The sequence below is a fragment of the Ranitomeya imitator genome, chromosome 10 (genome assembly GCF_032444005.1).
Source record: "Ranitomeya imitator isolate aRanImi1 chromosome 10, aRanImi1.pri, whole genome shotgun sequence".
In the NCBI taxonomy this organism is placed as follows: Eukaryota; Metazoa; Chordata; class Amphibia; order Anura; family Dendrobatidae; genus Ranitomeya; species Ranitomeya imitator.
Window position 1 is genome coordinate 96,181,031 of NC_091291.1, and position 16,099 is coordinate 96,197,129.

The window sequence follows — 16,099 nt, forward strand, 5'->3', positions numbered from 1 at the left end:
AGTACTTCTGCACTTTTCACACTGGCCTCAACAACTTTTTAGTCTCACACTTCCTGCTCTTTTAGGAAAAGTTTTCAGCAAACTCCTTATCATCAGAGGCAGGATTACAATGACAGGTAACACCTCTATATACTGATAGCACAAAATCTACCAATCACAACAGGTGATGTCACAGATGACCTCCCTCCACTTCAATGCAAAAAATAGGGTCTGTTCATTGCGGCTAATGTACGTGTGCACTTCCTGAAACAACAGGAAGTTAGAATCTAAAAAATCCCCAGTGGCCATTGTGAAAATTGCAAGATCTTTTATTTTTAATACAAACTGTGATATGGAAAAAAACAATAATGCCAAAAAATTCAAAGTACATTGAACACAAACACCTGATTTAAACAATAAGTAGTAAATTTCTGGTGATTAGTGTCCTTTAATTTAGGTCAGACTCCATTTTCTTCATGTCCAGCTCATTTCAAGCTTCTTCACTGATTAGGATAGAGCAGTGATATTTGTTTGTGACTCCAGTATTTAAATTGGGCAAAAAGACAATTTGAAACAATTTTATCCTAAAATGCAAAATGTCATAACTAAGGCTGGTTTCACATTTGCATTTTTTGCCACAGCGTTTGTACCGCATATAAACGAATGCGTCGTGTTTTTCTATATTTAACATTAAAAATGCATGCGTTTTTTTTTTTGTTCGCGTTTTGCCGCGTTTGACGACGCATGCGTCTTTTTGTCGCTTGCAGCTTGGCGCGGAAATGCAACATGTAGTAATTTTAGAGGCGTCTTTTTGCCGCCAGGAAACACATGCGTTCGATTGCGCACGGTTTGCGTTAAAAAAAAAGCATTGCCGTCTATGTAAACGCATGCGTTTTTAAGCACATGCATTTGGTTGCGTTTTTGAACACATGCATTTCAATAGAGAAAAACAAGTCTAGACACTGATAAGCCACCCCCCACCATCAAGGTGATAAAGCGATCCAAACCCTAACCCTAGCCCTAACCCTAACCCTAGCCCTAACCCTAATGGAAAAATGGAAATAAATACATTTTTTTAATTTTTTAATTTTTCCCTAACTAAGGGGGTGATGAAGTGGGTTTGATTTCTATTTATAAGGGGTTTTCTAGTGGATTTTTATGATTGGCAGCTGTCACACACTGAAAGACGCTTTTTATTCCAAAAAATATTTCTTGCGTTACCACATTTTGAGAGCTACAATTTTTCCATATTTTGGTCCATAGAGTCATGTGAGGTCTTGTTTTTTGCGGGACGAGTTGACATTTTTATTGGTAACATATTCGGGCACGTGACATTATTGATTGCTTTTTATTCCGATTTTTGTGAAGCAGAATGAACAAAAACCAGCTTGTGAAATTTCTCATCATGCGTACCAAAAGCGCAAACGCAGGAAAAAACGCATGTAAACTCGTACAAACGCGGCGTTTTTTTAACTGCATGCGACAACGCATGCATCTAAAAAACGCAGCGTTTGTACACGTTTACATGCGTTTTTTTCACCACTTGCGGATGCATTTTAAACGCTGCGGATTTAAACGCAAATGTGAAACCAGCCTTAGATTTCATTATTAAAGGTACAAAATAAGCAGTGGGGTTTTTTTTTTTTGGGGGGATGGGGGTGTTTGGTAAGGAGGTTATGGGGTTTAAAGACATCTTGCCCAGAGGTCCAAGAACTTCCTGTTACTCATATGTGCCCAATTATTACTTTATTTTAAATTCTTTTTTACATTTTGCACATGCATAATTTTGCCATGGCAATGTTGTATAAATACAATGCATCTATTAAATTTCTGCACCCCCAACAATAATTTGTTGTCATGTCAAACATTTGATACCAGGGGTTTTACTCACATTATGGAAAGAAGAAATTTCACTTTTCCAATGACCAGACAAAAAAAGGAAGAGGACTAGAACTCTAGCGCCACCTATAGGAAGTAGCAATCCTAAAAGTCAATATCGACTTTCCAGCGAGCCTTGTCACATGACTTGGGATCAAAGCCAAAACCAAAATCTCAATTTGCAGACACTGTGTTTTAGCGGCTCGTTGGAGAGTCGATATTGCCTTTTAGGATTGAAACTTCCTATAGGTGGCTCCAGAGTTCTATTCATCTTCCTCTCTCAAGAAAAAGTTTGCATATTTCCCAGAGGAGCATTGCTTAAATGTCTCCTCACCTTGGCATGTCAGGCTTGACATGTCATTCTCCACAAAGAGAAATGTTACCCCTTTGATCCCAGTCAAACGCCTCTCACCCAGCCAAACAACATCTTAAACCTTGCACTGATGAGGGGCAGTGCCCCGAAACACAGTATCTGCAAATCTAGATTTTGCTTTTGGCTGTTATCCTAAGTCATGTAACAAGGCTTGTTGGAGAGTTGATATTGACTTTTTTAATTACTACTTCCTATAGATGGCACTAGAGTTCTAGTCCTTTCTGAAGAGACAATTTGCAGACAAGACAGCAAATTGGTGTGCTGTTGGGAATGCCTCCAAAGGAGTTCTGGAAGCGCGTAATTAGGGTGGAGATACTAGGTGGAATGCGCTCCCGTGGTAGCCAAAGTGACAGATCAGAATACTATCAAACAAAGAAATAATTTATTTAAAAACAAAACAAGCATCGGCTGTATCCAGCCTTCCTCAGGTATCAATTGAGGACACCTGAGGAAGGCGTGATATAGCCGAAACACGTTGTTTTTAAATCTATTTTATTTTTTTTATATTATTTCTATCTGTCATATTCACTTGCATGGGAGCACCTTTCACTTGGTGTCTATACACTAGAAATTGTTTTAGCAACCTATACACAAGGACAATTAATTGTTGGCCTAGACAAAAAAAAATTAAAATTTCTTATTGAATATTTTGTTAAAGGGAACCTGTCACTCTATACATGATACGAAACACGTCAGCATGAATCAGAGCCTGGATGCACAAATGCTGCCAGGTATGTTTTTCTCTGAAATATTTGTATTTCAGAGAAAACATAGTTTAAACCTCAAGCCAGGGACCATAGCCGGAGATGAGGTTAGTCCAGGAGGCTCCTTCCCTCGCCACCCTAGTTGATTAATAGGTCTATCCCATGAGGGTACATAGGGACAAACCTGTCAATCACCTGGATAGGGAAGAAGTAGGCCCGGGGTGACACCGGACTAGTTGCGTCCCTCCCTGCAGTCCCGGCCCTATCTTTTAAAGTATTTTTTTCTGAAACTCTAGAGCAGTGTTCCCCAAGTTCGGTCCTCAAGAGCCACCAACGGGTCATGTTTTCAGGATTTCCTTAGTAATGCCCAGGTGAGAACTCCATAATCTAGACAGACAACAATTCCATCACCTGGGCCATACTAAGGAAATCCTAAAAACGCGACCTGTTGGTGGCTCTTGAGGACTGGAGATGGGGAACACTGCTCTAGAGTGTTTCATAGGAAACTGTTCCTGGTGGTAATCGTTCAGACAGGCTGCCCTGAGTTTGGCCAGTAAGAATCAGATGACAGGTTCCTTTTAACTCCACCTATTTATTTGCTTTTTTTAACATTTAGACAATGGCTAAGTTTAATGCCGGTTTTACGCCATACATCTCTAACCTTCAGATAGCAAGAGGAACATCCCAAGTAAAATCACAAGTTGATAATCTAGATTCATGCTGCCACAAAATAGTTAATATGGAAGTCACAGGAACCAAAGTGACATCATGGAGCAGTAAATATAAAAGTTGATAACGCAAGCGCCAAGATCGTAATCATATTTACAATCGCTCCTGTGAAGTCATTTCTCCACAATGGCTCGTTTGGCCAAGCAGAGAATACAAATAACCTACACTTGTATTGCTAGAAAAACACAATGCAAGTGATTGTTAAACCGTCAAGCCCCAGCTTTCTCCACCGGCCCTGAAGAAAATATACATTCTTGTTCCTAGTGATTAAGACAAAGGAAAGTAGATCAGGACCCTGGGAGCAGCCTCCACCTCTTCCTCTCTCTGTTCGGAGCTAGGATGGAGGAACGGGCCAGTCCTGTGCCCAGATGTCTGGACCTTTCGCAACGTGGGCTGACAGGAAGTGAGGCCTTTAAGAGCAATTCAATGTCCATGGTCAGCTTGTGGGGCGAAGTCTATCTGGACGCCTGCAGAATTAAAAAAAAAGACATGAACATGGGCTCCTAATTTATTTATTTATGTTAATAATTAACGTTTAAAATATTCAATTACAAAAAAATAACATCAAATGAAAATGTAAGAGTATAAATCCTTTATAACATAATGATATAAACAATCCCACTAAATGACAAAGGCATTGCAATCAGAACCTATGATGGCTTCCTAGGTGAAACAAAAAAAATAATTCAACAACTTCAGTTCTGATTCCTCTCACCTACTTCTTCCGCGGTTATTTCACTTTTTTTATTACAAAGGTTTTTCCTGTAATAATTGATAATGATCGTGATCATAAAGTAACACCTCCTTCAGAACAAATATGTGATAGTAACAAAAAAAAATTAGAATTGAATAAATTGTCCATTGTGTCATGTTTTCAGGACTCTGTTATCTGTGATTCCCCGGAATAACGAGAAATATGGTGTGTATTTTTTTTTTTTTTTTTTTTTTTTAGGCAAACAAAGCTATTATGGTATTTATTTGATTCTGTATAGTGTTTGCTGCACACCTAGAGGGAGCTATACTTTTTATGATGCATTTCTAAAGTAAATGATGTGATTTTTTTTTTTTTTGCCATAAGGTGCAACATGCTCAGTGCTCCCCTCCCACTCCAATTTTTTTTTTTTTACCATCGGAGAGTCTGAGCGTGGGGCTTCTACGCAGAGGTGACTTTATTGTTTCACGCAAGAAGTCATAATCTACATGAGTGGAACACAGCTAGGCATTAGCCTTTCTGTACTGGGTTACAACAAAAAAAACTGCTTGAGCAAACATATGGGACATTTTCAGAACTAAATAATCAATTAACGTTTAGGGCCCTTTGCTTTGTTTGTACAGATGACAGGTGAAACGGGAAATCCTCAGATAACAGGAGACCATTTCCAATCTCTTTATCATCACACTGAATTGAATGAAGTTATATTACGCCAATAAAATAATGCGCTTTACTTCCTTTACTCATAGAAACCATGAAATGATATTAACCAAACCTATCTTTTCAATATTTATTCTGTTGTGTTTTCTTATGTACAAACCATTTAGGCTTTCATGGGTCTAAATGAAAGGTACAAATGATTAGATTTTACTGGGGGGCAATCAGAAGAGGGCTATAGTGTGTGTGTGTGTGTGTGTGTGTGTGTGTGTGTATATGTATATATATATATATATATGTATATATATATATATATATATATATATACATACATACATACATACATACATACATACATACATACATACATACATACATAGAGAGAGCAAGATAGATGATAGATAATAGATAGATATAGGTATATGTATATATATATATATATATATATATACATATATATATATATATATATATGTATATATGTATATATATATACATATATATATATATATATATATATATACAATTTATATAGCATGAATAGCTGTAGCTGTAAGTTTAGAAGCCAAAAGTAAGTAATCATAAATTCCAAAACTTAATTTAAAAAACAAATGATAATACTAATTAGTCTATGTGCACGCGTTAAGTATTTGGTTGTAGAAGTTTCTGCACCACATCTGCATCTCTTGGCAGGAAAAATGTAGCTTAAAATCCGTGAGTTTTTACCGCATTTTTGTACTTATTGTTTACATGTGTTTTATATGTAGTTTTTTTTTCCCCTTTCAAAACGCTGAAAGAATTGACATACTGCAAATGTAAATCTGCAGGCCAAAAATCAGCAACGTGTGCACGAGACTATAGCGATCTCATTCACTTTGCCAGAACTAGGAAACCCTTCAGGTAGTGTGACAAAACTGCGTGGAAAAAAAAATGCAACAAAAACGCGACAATTCCGCAATGTGTGCATAATGCCTTACAGAGGAAAGAAGTCTATAGTCACGTTTTATAGATTATATATATATATATATATATATATATATATATATATATATAGTCCCGTTTTATAGAGTATTGCATATATATATATATATATATATATATATATAGTCATGTCTTATAGAATATTGTGTATATATATTTATATATTTATATATATATATGGTCATGTTTTATAGAATATTGCCTATATACCGTATATATATATATATATATTCATTTTTTTTCTCTAAAATTAAGAATAAGCACATTATGTCATATGCACATTTTACATAAAAGATCAGATTGCATTAAAACCCTTGAAAAACTAGCATTTCTGTGAATTTAACAATGTCAGAATTGTGTAATATTCCTTATTTATACACGCAGCTCGAGTATACATCACTTTATATACTGTATGATGTCTATAAAAAAAGATAGCACAGTGTACAATATATTTGAAATATAGATTTTCCTGCAATTATGTGAAGCAAAAATTAATGGACGACATAATATATTCTTAGTTACCCTCTGACAAGTCATTTATTGCCTTGACGCCATCTGAATACAAGCAGCTATAAATCCTACAAACCATCTATCTATTTACGTTTAATTTAATATCATACAACTTTTATCCGTATGTAAACAATATAAATGTATGGGGGTTTTTATTTTTTTTTTATTTAATTTTTATATCATTTTTAGAATGTATTTTTTAATAAATCCATTAGATCAAATTTCTGAATATTAAAAAAATTAAAAAAAAATGTGCGGGTCTTAGGCGCTGCAGTTTCTCGTCACGTTTGCAGAAGAATGCAGAAATGTATCAACAGTTTGAAAACTTGGATTGTGTTTGAAAGGAAGGGGAAAAAAAAAAACAAAACAAAAAGCCGTCTTTCCTCCGTTGATTTTCAGCTTGTTGTAGCCTCTGATACAGACATAATGTAGGCAGGGTCTCTGGAGAGATGAGATTAGGGGGAGTGTCTGAGCCTGGGATCTCAGACCATTGAGAGAGTAGGATAATCTGCAATGAAACCCCACCTCGGAGAGATAAAGTGATGATGCAAAAGGGTAGGATAGTTCAGGGACTATCTTCAGGCCTGGCATCCACACACACACACATACACACATACACACACACATACACTTACAGACACACACACACACTGCGCCTTGTGTGTGTCACCTAATGCATGAAGGATGGTGTTTGCAACGAACTCAACAGACTCCGCAATAATAGCTGACTGGAAAGCCCTTGACACCAGTCAGGTCTCTGAACTGGTGCACCTTACACAAAGGAAAAAGGTTAGATATGTATTTTATGTTTGTTCTGTCACTTTTCACACATTTTATTGCCTTTTTCTGTCTTATCTTATTTTCCCCGGCTTGAACTTGAGAAAAGTTGACTTTCCAAACAGTTTCCACGTTGCTTTTCCTCGGTCTAATATAATTATTTTTTTTATTATTTTTTTTTTAAATTAATTTCAGTCTTTATTTTCTTGTTATTTGTGTCTGTCACAAGATTTGTTAAAAAAAACAAAAAAACAAACAAAACAAAACAAAGTTGCGTTGAATAGCTATGGTTAAAAAATGAGCGTGCTGGAAAGTGGAAGCCTCTGCCCGTGTATAGCCTTTTAGCGTGGATCTAGGGGGAACGCGTGAGTAGAGAGTGCCCCCTAGTGGACACCGCCATCCGGCCCATGTCATACACTCCATAAATAACATGCTTGTGAAATATAGTGTAATAATCCCTTTCTTTAATAAGGAAAAAAACTTAACACTGAACTTTATTTAGCTTGGAAATATATTCGTATATATTTTTTTTTTTTTATAGATTGGCCCATATTTTTTTGCTGTTTTTTTGTCGCAGGCGTATATTAAATAAGCATTTCAATTTCTATTTATAAAGCATGCTCTTAAAGTCAACGACACACTATTACCGGCGCAATTATCGTGCTTAATAAATCGTTACGCTATTCCTTTGCGGAATATTTTTCTTGTGTTGTTTTCTTTTTTGCATTTTTTAAGAAACGTTTGCAAAATGTTATGCAAAGGGTTAATCGAATGAAACAGAAAATTTCTCTCCTCCTTCTATTTAACTTAGATTTTTAGATATAGGCAATTAATTCTGGTAGCAAAAGGTGCATAGCGACCGCATCGTCATATTATTTTACCTGGCTAGATTCCTAGTTATAGGTCATGAAAATTATATATTAAAAATAAATAAAAATAATTAGGGTTTACTATTTATATGGTGGATTATAAACATATTTTGCACATTTTTTTTTCTATGATATCTTATATACACATTAAGCATATCCCACTACTGAAGAAAAGGAAGAGTCGAATGATTTGACCCCCATCCGAATAGGTCATATATGCTTTTTGTGGCTCCTTATGACTTAAAAATCTATAAATGTAGCAAGACCGGTTTACTAATGACAACTTACATTAATAGAACGCAAAAGAATCGCTGCAAAAGCGCTGAATGTGTCCACGGAAGCATTTTGGCTGCAGTCAGAATCGTCGTATTATTTTACAAAAAACCATCCCGTCATCAGTTATTTGTTAGTGTTGACTTCCATTTCCTATGAATATCTGAATTTTGAATTAATAAGAAAAAAGGCAAAAGCAGAAGATAAAAAATAGAACATGAGCTTAGATTGTTATATAGAACACAAAAGCTGGTAAATTATTTTTCGAAACATATAAAACAATCGGTCTATAATGTTCCATTTACAAAAACGTCGTGTTTGAAGGGGGGGGGAAAGCAAATCCTATGCCTAAGTCGGACTGAAAAGTATCACTTGTAAATTGACAGTTTTTGGTTGTTTTCTTAATACAATAATATCAGCTAATAAGGAAACGTGTTGGGGAAAAAACTCATCTATTTGGGTCTTTGTGCATCGATAAAGCCCCTTCCAATGGTCGTCATCTGAGATCGAAGGGTCTGCAGAGTGTCTAACATTTAGTATTTGGATTCGTTGTTGCTTTACATGCGATATTTTATCATTTGTTAGCTTTTTGTCGCATTTGATCGTCCACCCGATAATATGCCTAAAGTGACGCCACCATGTATTTCAGTGTTTGTAAACATACCGTACGTTCTGTATGACGGAACATTCAGAAGTGATTCTTAGACGTTTTCTTTTTTGTAGGGAAACGTCTATTCTTGGCTTAACAGAGTAAACTGCTATTCTGAGTAAAAATTTATCAGACTGAAGTAGCCCCCTTGAGTCTGGCTAAAATCCCCCTGGGGGGACACATTACACAGCTTGAGAAACCCCAGACTTACACATGATCCCCCCTCCATAAACTATTAATGCACTATTCTATATTAGCCAAAACTCCCAAGATTTACACACAAAAAAAAAAACAACTAAAGCTTTTATAAAGAAATCTCTTCCAATTTTTTATTAAACTTTGTCCTTTTTTTTTTATTTGTGACATCGAATCGGCTTGTTATTTTTACAAACTCCGACGTTCCCCATATAAGGTTTTCTAAGCACGTGTTTTGAGTGTGGTCAAGTCCCAACAAATGGATACTCTATTTTTCAGATGTTGATCATTATGGCCGGAACCCAAGGGGCCGTACGAACTATCAATTCGATACAATGTTTCCTTTTAAAAGGAGGGAGGGGGGGGGTGAATATTTATTTTACATTGTTGGCTGTAAAATGTGAGAACTATTTTCTCCCTTTTGATTGTTATTATTGAGTTTACACTTGCTACTTATCTATTCGTTGCCTGTATTAAAAGGGGTTAACAACGTGCCCCCAGCCGTTCGTTTCGGAGGTGCGGTAGATTGGACGCAGTGCACATGGTTTGCAGCGCAGTCTGTGCTTTGGTTATCATTTCACACCTGCTCGGGATATTCTACGACATTTTCGAGTATTAGGCTGAAAAATGTACGAACCATCTGAAATTCACGGTGTTACGTTGCTCTTAATTTACCCTTCATGTAGACCGGCGCTGTCGACAGTCTACAGTTACTGGATTTTTTTTATTTTTTTATTTTTTTTTTAAAGCGCTGCAGAAAATTTGTCTTTTTAAAATGTGACTTCGACAAATGATCAGAGCAGGTGTGAGAGGTGTTAATTACATCAGTTTATTATTCCAGTAAGACGTAAAATACAGCAAATCCAGCGTTTGGCCAGGCCAATAAATATCCCACTCTATAGAAAAATATCGATGTCTTTTGTTGCTTTCATCGCCGTAACCGTATCGATGTTAAAAAATTTTTTAAAAAAAACGTATCTGAAAACGTGAATGTTACGGATTAACCGTAATGCAAAATAAGCAGCTAAAATAAATAAAAAATAAAAAATAAAACATATAACAGTATCTATTATAAATGTATTAGAAAACATATAATACTATATAAAATGGAATGTGTCCAATTGGAACCGAATAGTCCGTGTTTATATTATTATTATTTTTTTATTTTTTTTTTACAGTTCTCTGGTTTTATTTTGCATTATGTAATATGCTATTTCTCATAAGGGTGTAGAAACAAAGAAGTTTAAAAAAAAAAAGTCTGCCATTTGTGGTGGTTTTATAAGTCTCAGTTGATTTGCCACAGTATAAGCCACTGAGCAAATGCACTAAACCACTAAAAATTCCATTGGAACGCATGGAGCAATGCTTAAATCTGAGCCGTAATGTCCTATGGGAAGACTGTGCCATTGCCAAAGTGCCGTTTTTTTTTTCCCTCCGCTCTATCTCCCTTGCAGATACATTGCGCTCCTGTCACGTTTAACACAATTTATTTACAGAAATGAATGCAATCGTTTACTGACCCCCATTCTCACGGTAAATCTTAAAGATCCGCTCGCACTCATGTAAGATCCAGTGGGTGTGCTGTGGGTATTTTTTTTTTTTTTTCTATGTTAACACCATCACTGGAATATCGCCCAAAGTCGAGCTTTGCCAGAATTCCTTCTCACTACACATCTCTCCGACTTGTATACCCAACCATTAAAAATTTCAACACTCAATTTTAAGCTATACATATTGCTTTAACCCAACAAGTCCGGCACGTAAATGATGTTTTACACGGTCATGCTCAAATATTCCAAGACTCTATGCACTTGTTAATGGATTCTAGAATGTCTTTTCTTTTATTTATTTTAATTTTATTTTTTTATTTTTATTTTTTATTTTTGGGCCATTCCCCAAAAAATGCAAATATGAATATGCAAGGAATGTAATATAGGAGCTCTGTATCTAATAGACTTTTGAGGAATGTTCTGTAGCTTTTCTCGTGCACCTACTGACTCTACCTTACTTTCTATGTTTTCACTGCAGCTTTTTTATAAAGTTATTAAAGACATTGAGCCTGGAGAAGAACTGTTGGTTTATATGAAAGAAGGGAATTTTTCCCTTGGAAGCATGCCCCCAAATCTCGAAGGTAAGCCACTGGTATTAGCGCAACCCTACCACCCATAGACACAGGTGAACCAAAGAAACAAGAAAGCAGTCTGGGTTGAGTCATCTTAATTCTTGATATATTTTATACCCCCCCAAAAAAAAATTAGACTTTTTTTATATGGTTATTCCTCTACCTTGAATAAAAATAGGTTGATAAAATGGATACAAAAAAAAAACAACAACTGTAGGATGGCGTTCGATTACTATTAGTTGTGATAGGAGAATTTCTACACATCAATAAATTATTCACATCTTATGAATTTATTCTTTATTTTTATCGGTTTTCCTGCCTGACGACTAGCAAGTTCAAGTATTGATCTGAGTGTGAGAAATAAAAAAAAGGCCTATAGTAGAGTCCGAAAAACGAAATCCACCAAAATATTAATGTTGCGATGTTTACAAACATGTTGCAGATTTATTGCGTCTCAAGAGAATTAGTGCCAATTGTTTACCGGGTTTTATCAATGCGGATTGCGCTGTTTGACACAGCGGGTTTGTAAATTTTGAAAATGTGTTTTTTGTTTTTTTTTTAAGTTTTACAATAAAGTATTTTTACGTTCAGGAAAAGTGCAATGCAAAATATACAGTAGAAGCCGTGATGGCATTTATTGCTTCACTCTCGGTGATAGTTTATTTTTGTAGGTAATTCAAGCTCCATTTTCCAATTCAGGTGATTATGTACTTGACCAATTTTGGATAAATTCTATGATGATTTCTAGGATGCACCATTAATATAATTATAGGATATGAGAAAAGGCAACAAATATCCCAGCGCCATCATTACTGTATGTGCCCTTGTACAATATTTACAGGTCTATAGTGAGGTTTGACAATCACTGTTGTTGTTTGTTCCCTTCTCACAATTTCGACAATGGCCTTCTATACTTAGTTTTGAACCCTACGGTCATGTAATTAGTGTCTAAAAATGTATGGACATTAAATAAGAGTTTGGCAGCGGATTAACAGACCTAAAATTCCGCAGGTAATTGTGCTGTAGAATCAGCTAATGCTAGAGCGCCACCTAGTGTTCAGGACCATCTGTACCCAGCACCGCTATACGGTACAGTCAGGTAACTAGTCTCCAGTACATCCTCAGGTTTATCTCCTGGAGGAAGAAAATGAAACTCGTTCATATAAATGAATACAAATAAAATTGCTAAAATAAACGTAATAATAAAAAAAAGACTTGATCTATACATTGGGGTGCAACATAATGAAGTCACTAGTTTTAATATGGGAAGCAAGGGAACAATCTGCAATATCTTGTCAATGGCGTGCCTTCCGGTAAGGCCATCACCGTTGCACGAAGACACAGGTTTATTTTTCTCTTCTACATGGCTCCCCCAAAAGTAACACATATATGCATCTACGGTCACTTAGGACAGGCTGATGTCACAAGGCCTATGGAGCCACTCAGCCAAAATTTGGAGAAGGGCAGAGATTACGGTAGCTCTCCCCTGTACTTTATAAATAGTGCTGCTACATGGTGCATAAATAAATACTGCTATATCCATGATATAAAATAAATACCCAAGTGCCATCCAGTGCCCAAACAGTGCCATGTTAACCATAATAATACTACAATACTACAACTGGGGTCATGTTTCCATCACGGAGGGGAGGTGTCTAATATATATATATATATATATATATATATATATATAAAAGAAAACAAAAAGCAGCACCAAAAGAAGACAGAGGGTGCAAAAAGTCCTTCCAGGTATATGCCAAACCTCATGCTATAGTCCAGAAAGATGAAGGCAGCACTCCAGTAGAAAAAATAAGAGTATTTTATTGGCCCATGTGTGACGTTTCAGTCCAAAGTGTGGACCTTTCTCAAGCCGGCTTGAGAAAGGTCCACACTTTGGACTGAAACGTCGCACATGGGCCAATAAAATACTCTTATTTTTTCTACTGGAGTGCTGCCTTCATCTTTCTGGATTATATATATATATATATATATATATATATATATATATATGTATATATAAATATATATGTATGTATATGTATGCATATATAATATATATATATATAAGTCAAGTAGAAACCGAAAAGGCCACACTTCCCCCATTATTGCCACAATTAATTTAATAGGTTCTGTCGTTATACTGAAGTTAAGGAAAAGGTCATCATTAATGATAAAATCTAGGAAATAGACCGCACTTCTCACATAACTGGTCGAAATATTAGGTCACTGTTTGACAATAGCCTAGAGGGGTCACGTGCAGTTCACAGTGCAAAACTAACGGTCAATCGATTCCGTATCAAAGGCAATTGGAGAGATCAAATGTAACAGAGGGATTGTGAATGGATTGGGTCTGATGTATGAAGACCAATGGTTGTATAATCTGTAGCTAATTATAGTGATGAAGTCAATATTTCGTATTTTGCTAAAAAAAAAAAAAGCTTAAGGGTTGGAGCTTAAATCGGCTTTCCAGTTAAGTCAAGATATATTGCAATATACAGTAGGAAGTGGGATTACTTCTGTTTGGTTGTTTTGGTGCCATTTTCTGGTGAATTTATTAAACCGGAGGCAAATAGTTGTCAGCTATAAGGATGAAAATTGTATTTGGCATTGTTTTAGCTATTTATGTGGTAGTTTTCAACATTTTCTGGGCCACATGTTTTGCATATTTTGTCATGGGTAGTTGAATTTTTGGGTAGTCATGGGTTGTCAAAAAAATTTTTTGTGTGTGTTTAAAGTTAAAACATGGCAAAGACAAAGCCAAATGTATCATCAGATGTCAGGAAGCTTATTGTTCTGAGACTGAAGTCAGGCAAAAGCCAAAAAGAGGTAGCTGCGGAAATCAACTGCTCTCAGAGTCAAGTGTCACGTATAATAAAGAAGGTTATAGAACAGCTGACACCTAGAAGTGGGCGACCATGGTAAACTTCCTATAAAGTTGTCCATAATAGTGCTTTCAGATTTTGCACAAAATGAACGAAGATTATGGCATCAAAGTGAGTCCCCAAACTGTGGTGTGAAAGCTAAGAGCAGTAGGGTTGAATGCACAAGTTCCAGTCAAGAAACCTTTCATCTGTGCAAAGAATCGGAAGTTGAGTTTTTCAAAGAACACAGCCAACGGAAAGAGACAGATTGGTCTAAGGTTTTGTGGTCGGATGAATCCAAGTTCAATCTGTTTGGTAGTGATGGCATGCCCTATATATACCGCCCAATTGGAAATCGTAATGATGTAAGGTACCAAACACCTACAGTGAAACATGGTGGTGGCAATGCCATGGTTTGGGGCTGCTTTTTTGCATCAGCCATTGGCCATCTACATAGAATTGATGGAAATATGAATGCTACCAAGTACAAGGACATACTGGAGAATGTAATGCTGCCACATGGTAAAACTAAAGTAGTCAGGGGCTCGAAATTCTAGCAAGACAATGATCCTAAGCACACATCCAATTTAGTAAAAAATTGGTTAGCAAGGAAAAATGTTCGCCTGTTGCAATGGCCAAGCCAATCACCTGATTTAAACCCTATAGAGCACCTTTAGGATGAGTTAGGTCGACGAGTTGAGGTCTGTACCCATAGCAATAAAGATGAATTGATTGCAGATTTGCAAATAGAATGGGGCAAGGTCCCTCAGGATTTCTTGAACACCCTGATGGCTTCAATGCCCTGTTAGTAATTAAAGAAAGAGGTTTAGCTACAAAATACTAAGTTTTGGCATTGTAAACATTGAATTATTCTCTATGTTGTGATCAATATCAGTATATATAAAACTTCTAGCAGTCAGTTGTCTATAATTAAATGACAATACCTGTATTATAAAGCATTTTGGTTAAAGTTAAGGCCTCGCATGATGACAACTTCATGCACTTTCAATTCATTGCCAGGAAAATGGCATCACAACAACCAGACAGTAGGAATCACACTTTAAAAAAAAATGCAAAACTTTTGGTCGCTACGGTACATATGTCATACAACCTAATAATATACTGTACTTCTGTTATCAAAGGCTCTCTTAGAGGGAATCTGTCATCCCCAGGACCTTTTAAAGCTATTACTATGGACATAGAGGTGATAGAAATGTTCAAATAGTCCTACCTGTGTGCCTCATAGCTGCGATACTGCTTTTGAGAAATCATCTTTTAATTCTTAGGCTATGGGCCCACATTGCAGAAATGCTGCAGAAATGTCCACAGCATTTCCGCAACTCCCTGCCACGGGTTAAACGCATGCGGAACTTGCATGCGTTTTCCCGCAAAACACAAGCATTTTGTAAGCATTTTTAGCTTGCAGAATACTTGTGTTTTCCAAGCGATTTGAAGCATCACTTGGAAAAGTGATTGACAGGTTGGTCACACATAGTGCTTGACAAGTGTGACCAACTTTTTACTATTGATGCTACCTATGCATATATCAATAGTAAAAGATAGAATGTTTAAAATAATAAAAAAATAAAAAATATGGTTATTCTCACCTTCCGACGGCCCCAGTCTCCTCAGCGGCGCTCCCGACATGTTCCGTTCCCAGGGATGCTTTGCGTGAAGGACCTTTGTGACATCACGGTCGCGTGAATGCGAAGTCATCCCAGGTGATTCGCGCAATGCATCCCTGGGAACGGAAGCCGCCGCGTGCACCGCTGAGAGGCGGGAGGACTCCGGGGTCCATCAGATGGTATATCTCTATTTTTTATTTTAATT

General features: G+C 36.4%; 1 protein-coding gene across 4 annotated transcripts in view; it reads left to right on the plus strand.

The window, feature by feature from the left end:
• The window catches only part of PRDM16 (PR/SET domain 16), a 796,061-nt gene that overhangs the window by 728,712 nt on the left and 51,250 nt on the right, over nucleotides 1-16,099 (plus strand). For 3 of the 4 annotated variants that reach the window (XM_069741567.1, XM_069741569.1, XM_069741566.1), the window contains exon 5: nucleotides 11,315-11,417. In XM_069741567.1, coding sequence (XP_069597668.1) covers nucleotides 11,315-11,417 — 103 coding nt within the window. Of the gene's footprint in view, nucleotides 1-7,085; nucleotides 7,313-11,314; nucleotides 11,418-16,099 lie in introns of those variants that run through there. The other variant, XM_069741568.1, reaches the window with a different exon arrangement.